The 20284-nt window shown below is 36.8% G+C and overlaps 1 protein-coding gene across 2 annotated transcripts in view; it reads left to right on the plus strand.

The window, feature by feature from the left end:
• RFX3 (regulatory factor X3) overlaps nucleotides 1-20284 on the plus strand; it is a 292829-nt gene that overhangs the window by 134837 nt on the left and 137708 nt on the right. For both annotated transcript variants that reach the window (XM_073806161.1, XM_073806160.1), the window contains one exon: nucleotides 1866-1990. In XM_073806161.1, coding sequence (XP_073662262.1) covers nucleotides 1874-1990 — 117 coding nt within the window. In that variant the 5' untranslated portion in view covers nucleotides 1866-1873. The remainder of the gene's footprint in view (nucleotides 1-1865; nucleotides 1991-20284) is intronic.

A 20284-nucleotide genomic window follows, 5' to 3' on the forward strand; every position in this document is an offset into this window, starting at 1 on the left:
ATATAGTGAATACTGTCATTTTCAAACATTTTCAGGCATATCCGTGGTCTTAATACTAGTACAAAGGGCTGTGTGTGTTTGTGTGTGTGTGTGTGTGTGTGTATCTTTGGAGATCAGTGCTACATTTTTTATTAATTAGCCACCATCTTGAGAGATTTCACATAAAAATCTTCTTTTGGAAAATTGGAAAAACTGGCAGCTATAGTTTAGCCTTCCCATAAATTAACAATTTCCTTGAACTAAACATTAGCTGGCCCAAATAAGTGGGGTGATAGCCACAGTCTCCATCACTTTCCTTGTTTTTTAAGCCCCTAGCTACCTTCAGTCTTTCTGCCTGAGGTTCCTCATCTGTAAATGTAGATTATAATCATACAGACCGCATTGGGTTGTTACATGGAGTGATTTATTTATGAATTAACACGTAAAGCATTTAGAAGAGGACATAGCATGTGTTAAATACTCTATCCATGTTAGCTTTACTGCTGTATATTTTGTATGCTCTAAGTTTTATTGTGCTGCTTTAGGGGTTTGACTAACAAAGGAATAAGAATAGTCAATCACGTAAAGTGATACCAATGTCAAGGTCTAGAAAGTAAAGAAAGCATAGATTGAAAAGGCCTAGTCCTTTCTCTAGTCCTGTCACCTTGAGTGAGTCTCTTAACCTCTCTGGGCTTTAGTTTTCTCATTTATGAAATAAGTGTAGATTAGATATCTTCAGAGGTCTGTTTCTAAAATTGAATGAGATGATAGAAAAGGTTTGGGGAAAAAATTGGAAGAGGTCATGCTGTGACAAAAGATGTTGAGAGGGGTTAATTTTCTGCTTGAAAGACCTGAATACTCTTTCAGAATTTTCTTAGGGAAAATTAATGTTCACCATACTGTTCACAGATTTAAACCATGATACAGTAGTTTTCTTAGGCTACCAATTAAATATTGTTTCCCCCCCCCAAGGATCCCTGCTCAGTAGCAAAGAAATTAACATTTATTATATTGACAGCATAAGTAACAAAAGGGAATATCAAGGTCTAAGAAACCATACTTGTTAGAGTGCACACTGTAAAATTTAATCGTGTGTTAGTAGGACAGGCACATGAGAACTGAAAAATGTACCATGTTGAACTGTGAATGAGAGAAGGTAAAATTTCATGTCTTTGTTTACAAATCTCACTTATACAATAGTGATCCTTCTTACCTTTCAAAATATTAAACATTATTGCTGTTTGGCTGTCTTTGGGTAGAGTATAATTAAACTTTAATTTTAGTACCATATCATCTCACAGCCAAGAAAATTAGTGAGCTTGATCCTTTGGCTAAATTTAGGGTATATCAGCTGGTTTTTGGATATACATTAATTTTTAAAAATCAGTGAATAGTAAGTTTGAAAGTTGGAAAGGACCTTAGAAACAATTTATTCTAAATTGTACACCTCCAGTGACGTCCTGTAGTTTATAAAAGTGTCTAGAAAGTACAGTTTATGACGTATTTGCATCCAGTTAGGATTGTGTTCTGAGAATTGTGTCTTGACATAATTTATAATATGACTAGTTTATATTGTGCTTGAGACAATTTATAACAGATGAGGCCTAAGGAAGGTAGATTTCAATGAAGTTCAACCTTTATAGCCTCAAAATAAGAGGTACTAATGGAGATTTTTAAAATGTAGATTAGTAATTTTCTGTATTTATTTTAAAAGTGGGCAACATGACTCTAAACATGCGTGGAATATCATGAGTATGTTGGGTGGAGTAAGAGGTATTCTGGGAGTGGAAAGTTCGTCTCAGTATAGGATATTAAGAACAAATGTAATGCAGCTAGTCATATAAGGAGAGCATTTTAAACTTTCTTTCTATTTTAATAAATTTCAGAGACCATCATGCAGACATCAGAGACCGGGTCGGACACAGGTTCGACAGTGACTTTACAGACATCTGTGGCTAGTCAAGCAGCAGTGCCTACACAGGTGGTACAGCAAGTACCAGTACAACAACAGGTAAGGAACTGCTGTTTCCAGAGAAGATGCTGTGCCTTTCCTTGTGCTGCCTCTCCAACATAGCTGTGTCTAAAAAATGATTCGGATAATACTTTCTGGCACAATGGATGCCCAAATAGGCCTCGTTCGATTCTTAGATTAAGTCAGCAAATGTTTCTTGAGCATTTCCTGGGTGTGCCACGTTCTTTCTGTGCTAGGCTGTAGGGATAAAAAGATAAATACTCAAACTATAACCCTTATTCCAAAAGAGCCTCTTAAGTCCTAAAGAGAGCATTTGTTTCTAACTTGGCCACCCTAACTGGGTTTTCTTCTCCTCTTCTCCCCTCCTTATTCTTTATCACATCTTCCTATTTCTTTCGTATTGAAATGTCGGCAATCATATTTTTATATAATTGGCTCACAGTAGTACTTAATAAAGGAGAGGATGTGTGTACCTTACAGGCAGGGATTTTGCCTTTGTGACATTTTGGAAAGTGCTTGGGCGTTATGGTGACTGATAAATAGTGTTTAATGAAAATTAAATTATCTTAAAGGTCTGAAAATCTGACTCATCCCATTTAAAAAATAGAGAATGAATTCATCATCACATGTTTACTACAGGGCTTATTCATACTTGGGACGCTTAGCTTGTTTTGGAAAGATACTGACAAAATAGTGCAATTTTGTGCCAGTTAATAGTCCTCCTTTGGATTGTGAACACATTGGCCTGTCATTTCTTCTAAGGAGTGGTGAGAAAGTATGTGAGAATAATCATGTCATAAAGCATTATCTTGAGACTTGAGATTTACCTGTAATTTGTCAGTATCAGAGAAAATGTTGCTTTTACAGTTTAGCAAATGTTGCTTTTACAATTATAAATAAGTCATTAGGGAGAGGGAATAACTTTTCCTAAATTATAGACAGAGGGACTCAAGGTTATATTCTTAGGAGATAGAAGTGGGATGGGCAGGGAGAGTGCTAGAATCATGGAGAAGGGTCTTTGACTCTCAGAGTAAATAAAGACATCTGAAAGAATTATTTCTTTTATAATTAAATCTTAGCATACTCTTCTTTCTGTTCTCTACAACACACTGGTATTACTGATCACCAATTTCATTACCAATTTCAAGACTGAACATTATTCAGAAAAGGGTAGTTTATGGCATATCATCCAGAGAGCAAGTAGAGAACTATTGGGACAGTGTTATATATAATTTTAAAAAGATAACTTAACAATAGAACAATATAAGCACATATTGAACAGTTACGCTCACTCTGGTTTGGTTTTTGTCTCATTTGTGGAAGAAGAATGGCCTTGAGAGTGCCTGTCTCTAACAGGAGTGCAGTGGAGATCCTGTTCCTGTCTCCACAAAGAGCCCCCTTGAGACCTTAAAATGTCTGTGTTAAGTGCATCTGGCCCTCTCTCATGGACTCTGTGTCTTTTCTTACTCCCTCCTTCCTTTCCTTTCCCTTTCTTCCTTTTTGCCTTTCTTCCTTCTTTTCTTTTTAAAAAACATTTTCTTTTTATTGAATTTATATGTCATTAGATGTCTACTACAGGTCTTATATAGTGTATATAGTAGTGTAAAGAGTCAAATAGTTCAGCAAGTTTGTTATTTAAAAAAAAAAGTAGTTCTCATCCTCTCTGTACTCCTTCTCAGAGGCAACTAATTTTGCCTCTGTTTACCTATTATTTTGATATTTACCTCTGTGTCTTCACAAACGGTGTGTATTTTCTTTTTTTTAAAAAATTTTTATTGGAGTATAGTTGATTTACAATGTTGTGTTAGTTTCAGGTGTACAGCACAGTGAATCAGTTATGCATATATACACTCTTTTTTTTTTTTTTAGATTCTTTTCCCATATAGGCCATTACAGAGTATTGAGTAGAGTTCCCTGTGCTATACAGCAGGTTCTTATTAGTCATATATTTTATATATAGTAGTATTTTCTTGATTTTTTTAGTTTTAAGCATTTTCTTACCACACTCCTCTTTCTAGCCCTTAATATGTGCATGCATGTGCATGCACGCACGCACACACACACACTTTTTCCATGCCATATACTTCTGATATACTAGGTTGAACTATATGCATTTTTTTCCCTTTGCCATCATTCTGGGATTTCCCTCTTTTATGTTGGCTTTCCTGTTTCTCGGATCAGTGTCTTAAACTCTTTCTTGATTTGCTCAAGCACAACTTGCAGTAACTTCCTAAGAACTGGTAGATTTTGAGCTCTTGTGTGTCTGAGAGGGAATTTATTCTACTACCTTCACAGTTGTTTGGTAGTTGGATGGGTACAGAGTTTGGGGTTGGGTATCATTTTCTTCAGAATTTTGAAGGAATTGCTCCATTGTTTTCCAGTTTGCAGAATTGCTATGGAAAAGTCAAACACTGTTCTGATTTCTGATCCTTTGTATGTGATCTATGTGATTATTTTTTCCTCTCATGTTCTAAATCCCAGTTTCTTGAAATTTCATGTTCATCAAGGAAGGCCAGTCACCTCATTGCACAGAGTTGGTAGAGGAGATCTGATTGCTTCTTAAATAGAATCACTTTTTATATTAAATATATATAAAACCAAAAAAACTAAGTTCCTATTAGAAGTGGAAAATCAAGTATCACCAGCCATAGACAGAAAATTACACATACACATACACACACTGTGTTCATGTCCTTATAAAAAATAATCTCATGTACACACGTAACACACTTTGGAAAACTTTGTGGTATGCCACATGGTTTGTTTCCCAACAGGACGTTCAAGGCAGTCGACGACTTGGTCCCCTTTCACCAAGCAAAGAAGTTGAGAATTTTCATTTTCTTTTTGTCAACTAAGTGTTTTATTTCACAGAGTGGATTAGTGTGATATATGCCTGGGTAAATGCCTGTTATGTTGTCCTTCCAGACTTATCTTATTTGGAAGGATTTTTTCTCTTCTGTCATTTTCTTCCTTCCTAGCTTCCTTCCTCCATTCCTCCCTTCCTTCCTTCCTCCCCTCCCTTTTCCTCTCCTCTTCTCCCCCTCCTCCCCTCCCTTCCCCTCTCCTTTCCTCTCCTCTAGAACGGTGACATATTTGAAGATTTCTAACAGTGTCCCTGTGGATATAGATTGTCTATAACTGATAAGATAGGTGCTATAGTAACTTCTTATTGCTCTAACATACCTATAATCTTTGTATTGTTAATATGCTGATGTCATCTTGAGTTTTCAAACTTCGGTAGGATGCCTTTAAAATCTTGCAGCTCTTGTCACTGACCCATGATAGATACTGAAATCATGGCATTGACATCAAAGATAGTTACTTCTATTGATTCAACTTTTCATTGTGTCCTTGCTCTGACCATTTTGATGTAAAAAGAAAGCCTATAGGGCTTCCCTGGTGGTGCAGTGGTTGAGAGTCCGCCTGCCGATGCAGGGGACACGGGTTCGTGCCCCGGTCTGGGAAGATCCCACATGCCGCGGAGCGGCTGGGCCCGTGAGCCATGGCCGCTGAGCCTGCGCGTCCGGAGCCTGTGCTCTGCAATGGGAGAGGCCACAACAGTGAGAGGCCCGCGTACTGCAAAAAAAAAAAACAAGCCTATAGCTAAATTTTTAAATTTTGAGACATATAATATTGTATGTATTGGCCTGTTGAGAAACCAGAAAATTTTAAGATCGTAATATATATTTTTATTTCTTCAAAGCCCTAAGGGTTCTGATTTCCCTATTTCACTATGTAATAAGTACCAAAAAAAATATTGTTTCTAAAATTATTTCTGTGGTTTTTCATTTATTCTGTATGATCTCAAGAATCAATTTGTCACCTTTCCTTGAACAATCTGATTCAAGAATGGAGAATTCTGAGCAAAGATTGCAAGATCTTATTATATAATTCTTTATCAAATTTCCTATCTTTTGCAATTTTTCATTATTTCACAAAACACCATAGAGTCTCAGCTTACAAATACAGAAATAGTTGCCCAATTCAGTAAAATCTATAAAAACATTCAAGTTCAGTATCTTGATTAGAAACTAAAAAATTATTATTATTTATTCTTATCATATTTGTAAAAAGACTTTTTGCACTGATGGGTCTCTATCGAATATGCCTAGAACTGTGCTGTTCTCCCTTCCCCTCCCCCTTCCTTGAGTGATTTGTTAGAGTTTCTTGTAGATAATTCTTCAAGTTGGTCATTTTATGCCTAAATCTGAGAGGTCTTCTAACCCTGCTTGCCTAGAACTGAATTAAAAACCCAGGATAGGGGAAAAGGAAAATGTATTCCTACTATTCCATTCTCCTCCATAGCCAGCTAGTTTAGATTCTTTTCAAGGTAGAACCTAGTCAAAAGTCAGAACTTTTATTCCTGTTTTAATCTTGGGATCCAGGTATTTCACAAATGCTGCTGACATCGAGGATAATTCCTAAATCATCCTAAATCTTGAATCAGGGCTCTAAGAATATTTTCTCCCATTCAAGCTTCCCAAGTTTTAACTGGTCTCCCAACTATATTTCTTCCTGTCTCTACTGTCTCTGTCTTTCCTTTTCCTTAGAAAGGGACATACATCTTTTCTCTCACAGTGGGCAAGTGTGTTGTCTCTGTATTGCTCCTTCTAAATGTAACATCCCAGGTACAACTGAGCCCTGGGGTTGAGGGGCTTCTATTTGAGGTCAAAGACATACATATTTTTTTTTTCAAAGATGCTGTCAACTTTGTTCAGATTCTTTTTTTATCAAAGAATGTGGGTCTTGACCTTTTTCTGCCCAGGGACTATTTGTTTCTTGTGGGTCTTTGGTATGTAACTGTGACACTGAAACTTCTTTTTATGTGATAAAAGCTCACTTCAAGATTACATTCAGATAAGGACATATATATTCTTACAAATACATATTTTTAAAAATACGTGTAGAAATAAATCACCTATTTAGGCACCGACTCTTTGTTTGTAATTTGAGTTATCAAAATGAATGTAATAGCTATGTGGCTATATTGTTTCTTTCTGGTTAGTATCAATGTATCACATATTTAGCATTTCTACATAAATTATGGTACATCCTGGAGAGTAAGTGTATTATCCCTGTGGTCAAAAAGATAAATGACATTTTGTGTGAGAAACAGATCCAACCGGAACTGTCAATTAGGTTTTAGGCGAAGGGCAATCTTCAAGAAGGGTAAGTTTTAAATGAATCTTCTCCAATAGATCTATTTATTATGGATACCTTTAAAATGATGCCTCAACCTTTAGGAGATGGATTTTAGGAATTGAAATTAGATATGAATGCTCCTGACTTCCCCACATTAGGCCATAGCTTAAACAGTAGGTTATTTTTGTCCTCACTTCTGTTTGCCATATTCCTGTGTGTAGTAAATAATCATCACAACCAGAAGGAAGCTGTGATAATTAGCAATATACCCATGAGAAAGTTCTTCTGGTGGAAGCAATAAATAGTGATTAAGGGGAAGAAATGATTGCCTATGGAATGTTAAATCCATAACAGAATGTTCTATTGGATCAAAACTTGATCAGTAGTATTTTAAATGGGACCCTGTGCTAGCTTGGAGAGCTAAGCCTGAGGTAGTGCACTCCATCGCTCTTGTCTTTATCTTTCCTCTGCTCAGTGTCCAGAGGTTTGCTTCTTGTGCATCCTAGCTTCGATGGACATGAATGGAATTCTTTTCATTTCAGACCATTATCTGATATAATCAACAGAAACAGAGACATTTTTCTCTGGTTTGCTCTTATTCGGGACGAGATTCTCACTGGCTTAGTTCCCTAAGGGAACGGTGTTTTCATAATTAAGACTGTGGCAGACATCCTAAAAGATGGGGTTATATTTTTAAATGAATTCCAGTTGAATGTCTTTTGTGAAAATAATTTTTTTAAAAGACAATAATTTTAGTTCTTGAAGAACATATTTATTTTTGGAATCAGAACTGCTAATTTTTAGTATCCAATATAAAAAAGTAAGGTGTTTTGAAGGAACATGCTGATTTACAATCGAAATAAATTTTACTGTGCCAATCCAATATGAAGGCTCTTTAGTTGACCATCTGTATATTTTTAAAAATAAGAACTACTGTTTAAATAGTTGGGTAGTAATAGTCTTTGATTCTCTTTTAAGTGATTTTTAAAATATTTTCTCAACTAGAGTTAAAAAATTATGATCAGTTCTGGATACTATATTTTAAGAGGAATATGCCAGGCACTGTGTTAAATACTGCGGTTTCAAAGGTAATTCTGTTTGGTACCCGACTGTAGAAAACCAACTTTTGATGGAGATAGACTTGTTATAGAATTAGATACAAAGTTCCTTAGGTGTAAAGATGGAAATTGTTCTTGGAATGAGGGTCAGTGATGTCTTCACCAAGAATGTGACCTTTGAGCTGTGTGCTGAAGGAAAAGTTGGAGTTCACAAGGAAAGCAAACTGGAAAAGGGCATTTCTTGTAGAGAGAAGCATGGAAGAGCTCAAGTGAAATCAAGGAATTGTACAAGGAGGTGAGGGGCTAGGAATTGAGGGCTGTGGAACAATGCTGCATAAAACCTTGTGGGAGGTTGAGTCTGATGACCTATTTATGGTGTCTTTACATGTATCCCCTCCCTAGTATTTTCCCTCTTCAGTTGACATATTTCTTTACGTATTCCCTCACTGCTGATTTTCTTGAAAGAGACATCTGCAGTTATCTAAGCACTTCTTAATCCTATGAAATTGGGGTGCCACCATACAACTATGGATACTGTGCATTTTGGACAGAGTCAAATCCAGTAATTTTCTCTAGGGTGTTTCTGGATTTTCCTTTGACATTTGATACTGTTGACTATCACATATTTCTTTTTTTGCATGGATTTTGGTTTTCCCCTTTTATTTCTTTGAGGGCTATTTCATCAAGTAAATCAGGTTTCGTAGAGCTTAAGAGAGTGAGATTCATACTTAGAAGAGATGGATTTAAATCCTGGCCTTAGCTCTTTCTAGTTATATGACTTTGGACAAATAAAATTAAGTTTCTGGAGACTCAATATCCTAATGTATAAATTAAGAATAATAATGTCTAGCTTATACTTAAAGTATTAAATAACATTTATTAAATAATTTAGAACAGTACCTGAAGTATAATAAACCTTTAATAAATTTTCTATTTTTACTATTATTATTTTCATTGTTGTTATCATTATCAGTAGTACTGGTAATGTTATCTGACTCGTTTAATGGAAAATTGGAGTGGGGGGATTTGACCTCCTTTTCTATAAGAGTTGGTCTTTGGCTCTCTCTCTTTGCCCTCACTGTCAAGTAACTTATCCTCTGCAGCTATTTTAGTCTTAAAACCAGCTGCTTCCATTTTCTTTACTAAGCAAGAACCTCTGGTCCTTCCTTGTACTGCTCTGGATTGTGAATTATGGAATCTCAGGCTCTAGGTCAGAATGGACACCAGCTTGGCCTGAGGCAGGATCAGTAATGGTGTCCTTCACCCTGGATGGCCTGTCACCCAATGCAGTCACCATAGTGATTAGAGAAATGCCAGGTTTTTCAATAGAATTCAGGAACACCTCCAGTATTTTATTCAGTTCATAAAATATAATAATTTTGAACCAAGTTTGTTGCTGTGGTATGATATAAGACTTTAAAAGATTAAGGTGAGAACAATATATTAATATTCTAGCTAGCTTGACTAGAATTTGGTTTTCTAGTTAGAAGAGGCTTACACCATTCATTTAATGCAACTATTCCAAAGGACCTCCCAAAGTTGAATTGCAGAAAATTTTCTTTTTCAACAAATCACTTAGTTATAGACTTATTTTAGTCGATTCCATAATTTTGTTCTTAGAGATATATAATGTTTCCTACGAATATCGAATTTGCTTATCAAATTATCAATTTCAACATCAGTACTTTTTGTTTGTTTGGAAAGTTCAATTTGTCCTATAAAATTTTTCATACGAGTAGAAAGTAGAAAACTTTACAATAACTGGCACTTCTGTTTACATATAATTTGAACAAATTGAAACACAATTTAAACAGAGCACGTGCCCTCTTTGCAAAGTAAATCAGAGGAATTCTTTACGTGTGCTAAAAATACATTGTCAGTATAATAGATCTCAATATATAGCTGAGCCTCTTCGACATCAGTATCTGAAAGAAAAGAAACGTTAAGGTCCAAATAAAAATTGTTATTTGTAGTCTCAGCTGGTCAAGGAGGTCTTTCTAGAGGAAGTGATGTTTAAGCTAAGATTTAAAGAATAGAGATGACCAGTGAGGGAATAAAAACAAGTGTTTTCTGAGGGAAGTGTGTTTGTGAAGAGCTGGCGTGAACGTGGTAGGTTTGTGGAACTGAATCAGGGTTGAAATGGGTGGAGGAGAGAGTGGGAGAGCTGAGCGGTGAGAGGTGAGGTGGAGCACTAGGTATCTACTGGTTGAGTAGTATAAGCTATTTAGGTTTTCAATAATAACTCCCATTTTGAAGTCATCCACCATTCTGCTTTGTCAGAAACCCATTTGCAATAATGTATCATAATGATAGTGTGCCATCTATTGAGCACCTATTGTGTGCTGTTCCCTGTGCTTGATGCTTGGCTCATTATTTCTAAAGCTTGTAACAACTCCGCAAGGTAGGTGGTATTATTACAGGTGAGGAAACTGAGGCTCAAAGAATTTAAAATAATTTGCTTTGGATTACAGTTATTTGCCCTTGACAGCCTGTGCTTACATTTGAGAAGTATACTCTGAGATAGTAATTACAAAATGTATGTGTGTGGGATTGATGTTATATTTCTTTCGAGAGTGGGATATATTTGTATTGTCATTTAACAAATAATTATTTTTGAAAGTCTTCTTTCATGGGAACTGTAAATGCTGAGCAAGTAGGTACTCAGTTTGTATTGAAGGAATATACTAAATAGTACAATAGCTTGAGCTCTTCAGACTGAATCCTTGTGTGTGGAGGGGAAAGGACTTGGGTCTTGTCTACATCTCCTGCCCCTAACAGCAGCTCCTGAGATGCCTTTGTGGAACCTCTAGGGATATATGGTACACAAGTTGAGCATCATCTCCTCTCCTGGACTCTTTTATAGCCAGATGAATTGTCCATTAAAGTTCTTCAAGCTCGATGCCTGTATTAAACCAGCATACCATAAGGTTAATTCCATGGAGCACTTAACATACCTTTTCTATCCACGAAAAATGATCGTTCTCCCCTTTCTTTTATCCAGGGCTGATTTTAGAAATAGACACACATTGAATGGCTCTTTATTTTCTTTAAAAACTTGTATTGATATCAGTCAAAGCCATTTCTGCTGAGACACTGATGTTTCATTTTTCTTACAGCCCTTACAAACTGATAGACTTCCTACTGAGGAAATCGCAGCCACCCTCTTTGTCCTGGCTGCCTAGTAGCTCAGTGCTAAATCCTAAACCTGACGTTTAACTAATATACCATCCTTCAGCCATGATATTTTTAGCTGAGAGTCAAACCCAAGATATCTGACTTCAGAACCTGAGCTCCTAAGCCCCACACTACAGAAGTAAAGCAGTCAGATGAGTTATAACAAGATAAATGGTATAAGCCCACTGACATAGCAGTACTAAACATGGGCAGTCTCATGGTGAAGAACATGATACACTTTATGTCAAGAAGGATTTTTAATACTATGAATCAATCACAGAACATTTTTGAAGATCCCACAAGCAAAGCTAGTGAAACAGGTGCATCCGGAGTATAAAGGGCTGCTTGAGCAAGATAACTAGCAAATAAAAAAATTATAAACCTTGGGAATTCCCTGGTGGTGCAGTGGTTAAGAATCCACCTGCTAATGCAGGGGACACAGGTTCGATCCCTGGTCCAGGAAGACCCCACACGCCGCCGAGCAACTAAGCCCGTGCGCCACAACTACTGAGCCTGTGCTCTAGAGCCCGGGAGCCACAACTACTGAGCCCATGTGCTGCAACTACTGCAATATGCCTACTGCAATACTACATGCAACTACTGCATGCCTAGAGCCCATGCTCCACAACAAGAGAAGCCACTGCAATGAGAAGCCTGCGCACCGCAACAAAGAGTAGCCCCTGCTTGCCGCAACTAGAGAAAGCCCGCGTGCAGCAAAGAAGACCCAACACAGCCAAAACCAAATAAATAAATAAATAAATTTATTTAAAAAAATTATAAACCTTGAACTTCTTAAAGCCCTCCCTAAACTCAGACCCTAAGTATGAACATCAGTAAATATAGTACCTTAAAAAAAAAAAGAGGGGAAACATGATAAAATCAATGTAGTAAAATGTTGTTATTTAGATAATCTGGAGAAAGGATAACTTGGGAATATTTTGTATGACTCCTGCAACTTTTCTAGCAGTGTGGAGTTATACAAAAAAATTTTGGGGCTTCCCTGGTGGCGCCGTGGTTGAGAGTCCGCCTGCAGATGCAGGGGACACGGGTTCGTGCCCCGGTCCGGGAAGATCCCACATGCCGCGGAGCGGCTGGGCCCGTGAGCCATGGCCACTGAGCCTGAGCGTCCAGAGCCTGTGCTCCGCAATGGGAGAGGCCACAACAGTGAGAGGCCCGCGTACCGGAAAAAAAAAAAAAAAAAAATTTTTTTTTTGAAATGAATAACTTTACCAATCTGGGGTAAGTTTGGTAAGTGATAATTTGAGCTACTAATCATAATATTGTGTTCAATAGACATGGGCACTTAACTATTTTATCTTTAAATAAAAAAACCTGAAAGTTTTCCTTATACATATGCTAAGCAACAAGAGTTCTTCTAAAAAGTATCCCAAATTTAAACTACTCTTGTCTCATCTCGGTGGATCAGTGTTTTAAAAGAGGAAAATCAGTTCTGAGTTTTTTGCCCAGTTCTCTCTATATTCCCCATCAACTCCCCAGTCTTGATGATTACCACCAAGAAAATAAATAAATAAATAAGCAAGCCTGAATAACACATAAAACGATCAATGAGAAACAAAATTGGTGATACTTTTTTTTTTTTTTTTTTTTTGTGGTACGCGGGCCTCTCACTGTTGTGGCCTCTCCCGTTGTGGAGCACAGGCTCCGGTTGCGCAGGCTCAGCGGCCATGGCTCATGGGCCCAGCCGCTCCGCGGCATGTGGGATCTTCCCAAACTGGGGCACGAACCCGTGTCCCCTGCATCAGCAGGCGGACTCTCAACCACTGCGCCACCAGGGAAGCCCGGTGATACTTTTAAGACTCTTTTAAAAACAGATGTGTATAATGAATTGGTGGTACAATTGAGCGTTGCTTTAAAAATCTGGTTGCTAGAAAATGCAAACAAAATTATTCTCAAGAAAGAAGACAAAAGTATTAGGAAGTAGTAATTAGGTACTAAACCCCAAAAAAAGATAATTAGCCAGTTTGCGGCTTTGATTTTTGTTTTATTTAGTAGCAGTATAGATATGGATAGTATGAAGGCCCAGACAGCCATTCCCATTCCAGCCTGTGAGGAAAACCAGATTCATCAAATCAATTGATTAGCAGCCTTTAAAAAAGTTAAACTCACCCAAATATATATTACAATTGATATATTAATTATTGAATAGGGGAAGAGGTAGAATATAGATTTTTTATTAAATAAAAAGGTATAATTTTTCATCTTCTTATAATTGTAATATTTAAAGATTATCTTTTATATCTGTAAGGTATAATTTTATTTTTTTGCGGTACGCGGGCCTCTCACCGCTGTGGCTTCTCCCGCTGCGGAGCACAGGCTCCGGACGCGCAGGCTCAGCGGCCATGGCTCACGGGCCCAGCCCCTCCGCGGCATGTGGGATTCTCCCGGACCGGGGCAGGAACCCGTGTCCCCTGCATCTGCAGGCGGACTCTCAACCACGGCGCCACCAGGGAAGCCCTGTAAGGTATAATTTTAATGGGTGATTAAAAGGTGGCCTCAAAACTGAAAATAATAATATGCAGAGCTTTTTATTTTTGGTTTACAAGTTGGTCAAGCTGTTTCTCACAAATCTATACAGCTAACCAAAGCCATGATTTTGTTTTTATCTGCCTACCTTTACTAGTTGGTGTTTCTGGGTTATTAAGTACTGATAACTTTGGATTCTATTAAATTTGTGCTTCCTTATTATTAGCAATCTCAGCTTTTTAAAAATAGTAGGATTAAAGAAGAGAAACCAAATAAGAAAAATTATACATTAGAAAAGAGAGCACTTGAAATGTAAGAAGAAAGGTGATTCTTAAATAAAAGTGCTTATTAGTAAAACAGGGATTAGAGAGGGAGGCACTGTCCCATTTGTAAATCTCAGAGTAACTTTGTAACTCATCACTAGCGGAAGTAAACTATAATACAGACTAACTTGAGGTTTTGTGGGGTTTTTGTAAATGGAACTATAAATGGAATAACTGAGCAAAATTATTTCTGAAGTTTGGAAGAGTGATAGTAAGCAAATTAATTTTACTTTGAATAAACCTAAACTTTAGTTCCCTGTGGTAACTTTTTTCTGAGATTCTTATGAGACTGAGCAGACCATTGATTATAGTCCTGTTTATGACCCTTGGTAACATAATTATTCTATGCAAAGCCTTTTTTACCAATAACTTTTCTTTTTTGTTATTGTGCTGATTTTCAAGGCTTTGCTTTGACATTGAGGTTCACTAAGGTGTTTGTTGCCTGTGGTTCATTGATCTGGTAGATAGTTATACAGTTAAAACTCATGATTGCTCTTAATTTTTTCCAGGGATTTCATAAATTGATTTCAGAGAAATTGTTTCTTTAGCTTATTTTAATTAGATACTAAAAATAACAAAGCAAAAGAGCATCAGGGAACTCTGTCTAGGAAAAAAAATATGACCTAGAGAAGCTAGTGTAATAAGCAAAACCCATACTCTTTTGTCAGTATAAAAATAGATTCCTGACCCTGTTAACTGATCTCAGTAGACAATTTATTTCACAGGTGGAAAATGTTTTTGATGTTTGGGCGTAAATTATATTCATATCTATGTTTTGGTTCGTAATACTTTAGCATTGAAGGAATGCAGTTTTTGTTCTTTTGCTTCCTATGAAGCAGTAATATTGCCCAAAATATTAGCGTTATGGACTAAAGGAACAGTGACTTGAATTTGATCTCAGGAGGTGTGAGTGAGTCGGAGTTCTAGGTCTGCCAAAATAAGCTACGTGGTATTGAGCTCATTTTAACCTCCCTGTCCTTTAGTCTCCATAACTGTATTACAGGAGCTCACTGGGCATTGATTGAACATCTGTTATGTGCTACTGACATATGAAGAACTTTAAGGTTAGGTCAAAGAGACGGACAGGTGAACAGAAAATGACACAGAGAATGGTGATGCCTGAAGTATAATATAGAGAGCTATGCTATAGGAGCAAAAAACACATAATATAATTCAGAGGTGAGTCAGTTGATGGAAGTGGGCAATTGTGGGAAACTTCCTGAAGAAAAACTACCTTGGGCTTCCCTGGTGGCGCAGTGGTTGAGAGTCCGCCTGTGGATGCCGGGGACACGGGTTTGTGCCCCTGTCCGGGAGGATCCCACATGCCGCGGAGCGGCTGGGCCCGTGAGCCATGGCCGCTGAGCCTGCGCATCCAGAGCCTGTGCTCCGCAATGGGAGAGGCCACAACAGTGAGAGGCCCACGTACTGTAAAAAAAAAAAAAAGAAAAGAAAAACTACCTTGAAGAAGTACCACCCAGCCTTAGTTTCCTTATCTTTGAAATAGATAATTCACCCAGAATTGTTCTTAGGACCAAATGAGAAAATCTTTGTAATGGGCTTTGTGAACTACAAAGCATTTTGCAGATACGAGGGCAAATTACTGATACATATACCAGACATTGCTAGGAACTGGAGGTAGGAAAATGATTGTAAAGAGCAGTGTTTCTCAAAGTGTGATATATGGATGTTTTCTTAGGAATCCACTCTATGTGTGTATGTGTTTATTTAGATAATCTTTATAATGAAGCTATGAACATATTTTAGATTATCTTAATTAATGCATTAGAACTGAGACTGCCATTCAACTTCAGTGTGTGTTTAAAATAGCTTTGGTTCCAGGAGGTGGAACTACTATAATTTTGGAGGCTAATGAGGAGGAATAGAGCCAGCCTTAATATGAACTTGATCAAGGCTAAATGATACCACAGATAGATTGGATGCAAGAGAAGCTCCGTATAATAGTTGCCCCCACAGCTATCATTGTTTGCACCTTGGTTTATGTTTGCATGTTTTAATAATATTTTATTGAACCCTGAAGGTCAGTAGTCATCATCCTGGGGGAAGCATGATTGATTCCCCAAACCACTGTGAAATTAAGTCTTTATGTTATGCACCCTCCTAGACCTGTGTACCTTTCCCTCACAGACCATTTCATTGCTGTGGTTTTAGCTGATTTATGTGATCAGTGTCTTTCCTCAAAACTATATCATAAGTTGATGATCCAGACAGCATGACTTCTTTTTTTTTTTGTTGGGGGTAGGAGTTTATTAATTAATTAATTTATTTTTGCTGTGCTGGGTCTTCGTTTCTGTGCGAGGGCTTTTCTAGTTGTGGCAGGCGGGGACCACTTCATCGCAGTGCACAGGCCTCTCACTATCACGGCCTCTCATTATCGTGGCCTCTCTTGTTGCGGAGCACAGGCTCCAGACGCGCAGGCTCCGTTGTTGTGGCTCATGGGCCTAGTTGCTCCGTGGCATGTGGGATCCTCCCAGACCAGAGCTCGAACCCGTGTCCCCTGCATTAGCAGGCAGATTCTCAACCACTGCGCCACCAGGGAAGCCCACCATGTCTTCTTTTGTTCACATTATAGTACAACCTAACAGGTGTACATAATAGATGCTCAATGAATGTTGAATTAATGAGTGAACTAGGTAATACTGAAGTGCCTTCTAAATTAATAGTGATTGAAAATAGTTAATAACAGGTTTAGTGTTAAACATGCACATGCACATACTCCATATTTTTAAACCCTATAATTTTTGAACAGTACAAATGATCACTCTCAGATGTCTCCAAAGCAGAACTTCTACAGCCTATATTTGTGCAAGATTTATTAGAGAAAGAAAAAGATATGTTAGAATATCTATTTATATTTTTTATTAAAAATGAGAAATATAGCAAAGATATAATTACTTATATATCACATGTATAAATGAGGCATACTGAAGGAAGAGGGGTTAATGGTAGCCCCCTCACTTTTGAAAAATGTTTTATTTATTTTTATTTAAATTTCCTTGAAGTATAGTTCATGTGCAATATTATGCTATTTTCAGGTGTACAACATAGTGACTTGACATTTAAATACATTACAAAATGATCACCATAATAAATCTAGTAGCCATCTGTCACCATACAAAGTTATTATCATATTATACACTATACTCACTAAGCTGTATGTTACATCCCCAATGCCTTATTTATTTTGTAACTGGAAGTTTGCCCCTCTTAATCTCCTTCACCTATTTCACCCATCTACCCACCCCCCTTTTGCAACCACCATTTTTTCTCTGTATCTATGAGTCTGTTTCTGTTTTGTTTGCTTTGTGTTTTATATTGATTTTATTCATTCATTCATTCATTCATTTATATATTAAGGCCGTGCAGTGCACATGTGAGATCTTAGTTCCCTGATCAGGGACCAGGGATCGAACCCATGCCCCATGTAGTGGAAGCACAAAGTTCCACTTAGCATAATACCCTATAGATAGATCCATGTTGTTGCAAATGTCAAGATTTCATTCGTTTTATGGCTAATATACCATTTTATAAATATAGATAGATAGATATACACATATATACATATATACACATCACATCTTCTTTATCCACTCATTTATCAATGGACACTTAGGTTGCTTCCATATCTTGGCTACTGTAAATAATGCTGCAGTTAGCATAGGAGTTTTTGTTTTCTTCATATAAATGCCCAGAAGTAGAATTGCTAGATCATATGGTAGTTCTATCTTTGATTTTTTGAGGAACCTCCATACTATTTCCCATTGTGGCTGCACCAGTTTACATTCCCACCAACAGTGCACCACCATTCCTTTTCTCTACAGCCTCACCAACGTTTGTTATTTGTTGTCTTTTTGATGATAGCCATTCTAACAGGCGTGAGGTGATATCTCATTGTGGTTTTGATTTGAATTTCCCTGGAGATTAGTGATGTTGAGCCTCCTTTCATGTTATTGGCCATCTGTATGCTTTCTTTAGAAAAATGTCTATTCAGATCCTCTGCTAATTTTTTTTATTGGATTTTTTTTATATTGAGCTACAGCTCAATACATGAGTTCTTTTTATATTTTGGATATTAACTTTTTATGGGATATATCATTTGAAAATATCTTCTCCCATTTAGTAGGTTGCCTTTTCATTTTGTTGATGGTTTCCTTCACGTGCAAAACCTTTTTTGTTTGATATAGTCCCATTTGTTTAATTTTGCTTTTGTTGCTCTTGCCTGAAGAGGCAGATCCAAAAAAATGTTACAAAGACTGATGTCAGAGAGTTTACTGCCTGTATTTTCTTCTAGGAGTTTTATGGTTTCAGGTCTTACATTTAAATCTTTAATCCATTTTGAGTTTATTATTGTATATGGTGTGGGAAAATAGTCCAGTTTGATTCTTCTGCATGGTGCTGTCCAGTTTTTCCCAACACCATTTATTGAACAGGCTGTTCTTTCCCTATTGTGTATTCTTGGTTGCTCTTGTCAAGGATTAGGTGACCATATAAGCATGGATTTATTTCTGGGCTCTGTTCCATTGATCTATGTGTCTGTTTTTGTGCCAGTACCATACTATTTTGATTACTATAGATTTATAGTATAGATTTGAATCAGGGAGCATGATACCTCCAGCTTTGTTTTCTTTCTCAAGATTGCTTTGGCTATTCGGGGTCTTTTGTGGTTCCATACAAAATTTAAGAATATTTGTTCCATTTCTATGAAAAATGCCATTGGTATTTTGATAGGGATTGCATTGAATCTTTGGATGGTATGGACATTTTAACAGTGTTAATTCTTCCATTTCGTTAGATGATATATCCTTCCATTTCTTTGTGTCTTCTTTAGTTTCTCTCATCAGTGTCTTATAGATTCCAGAGTATAGGTCTTTCACCATCTTGGTTAAGTTTAGTTTTAGAAATTTTATTCTTTTTGATGCAACTGTAAGTGGGGTTGTTTTCTTACTTTTTCTGATAGATTATTGTTGATATATAGACATGCAACAGATTTCTGTATATTAATTTTATATCCTGCAACTTTACTGAATACATCTATTAGTTCCAATAGTTTATTGGTGGAGTCTTTTGGGTTTTCTAGTTAAGTTTCTATATATAGTATCCATGACAGGAGGCAAGCCCAGGATCTTCCTACTCTACCACCTTGTCCCCCTCTCACCGCCCCCTCACTTATTTTTTGCATTTTCTGCTTCCGGTAAGGTGGATTAATAGATTATGTAGTCTAGATTTAATTAAACTAACTTCATGATATGGAAAAGCAGCTTAAAATTTTTGTAACATATAGCCTACGGATTGAAGATAGCACTAATATTGCAAGGAGAATCAAGATGACAGAATGAGCACTCCTCTAATTCTTTCACAGTCACATAGAAAATGTCTGTTTAGACAGTCACTGTCTAAATGATAAGAAGTTAGCTTCACAAGTTCTGCATACTGAGAATATTTTTGACATACAGATTTATGTCCATTATCTTCAGTGGTGAACCTCTCACCTAAGTACATTTTATGACATAAGATTAAATAATGAAGTTGCATCAATTAACAGGACATTTCATTATTTGATCTTTAGCTCTTTATAATTCCTACTTTTCTATATGTTTTGTAGAGTATATACTTCTAAACATGTATGTAATTTGTAAGTAATTTTTTTAAGAGAGGAAAATGATTTAAAAAGTTTGCAAGCTACTGAACTAATATGCTGCTTAATTACCATGCTATCACTTTCTATGAAGAAGGTGCTATTTACATACAATAAAATCCATTTAAGTGTACCGTTTAATGAGTTTTGGCAAATGTGTATACTTGTATAAACACCATCACAATCAAAATATTGAACATTTTCATCACCCCAAATAATTTCTTCATGCCTCTTTGCTCTCAGTTCTTCCCCTCCCCTGTTTCCAGCTCCAGGAAAATACTGACTTGCTATCATTTAGTTTGTTTTGTCTTTTCTAGAGTTTCAAATAAATAAAATCATGCAACATATAGTCTTTTGTGTTGGGCTTCTTTTACTCAACATAGTGATTTGGAGGTTCATCCATGATTTTATGTCTCTCAGTGGTTCATTCCTTTTCATTTGTGAATAACATTCCATTTTAACGATATATCAGAGTTTATTTATCCACTCACCTATTGCT

The sequence above is a fragment of the Tursiops truncatus genome, chromosome 6 (assembly GCF_011762595.2).
Source record: "Tursiops truncatus isolate mTurTru1 chromosome 6, mTurTru1.mat.Y, whole genome shotgun sequence".
NCBI classification, from domain to species: Eukaryota; Metazoa; Chordata; class Mammalia; order Artiodactyla; family Delphinidae; genus Tursiops; species Tursiops truncatus.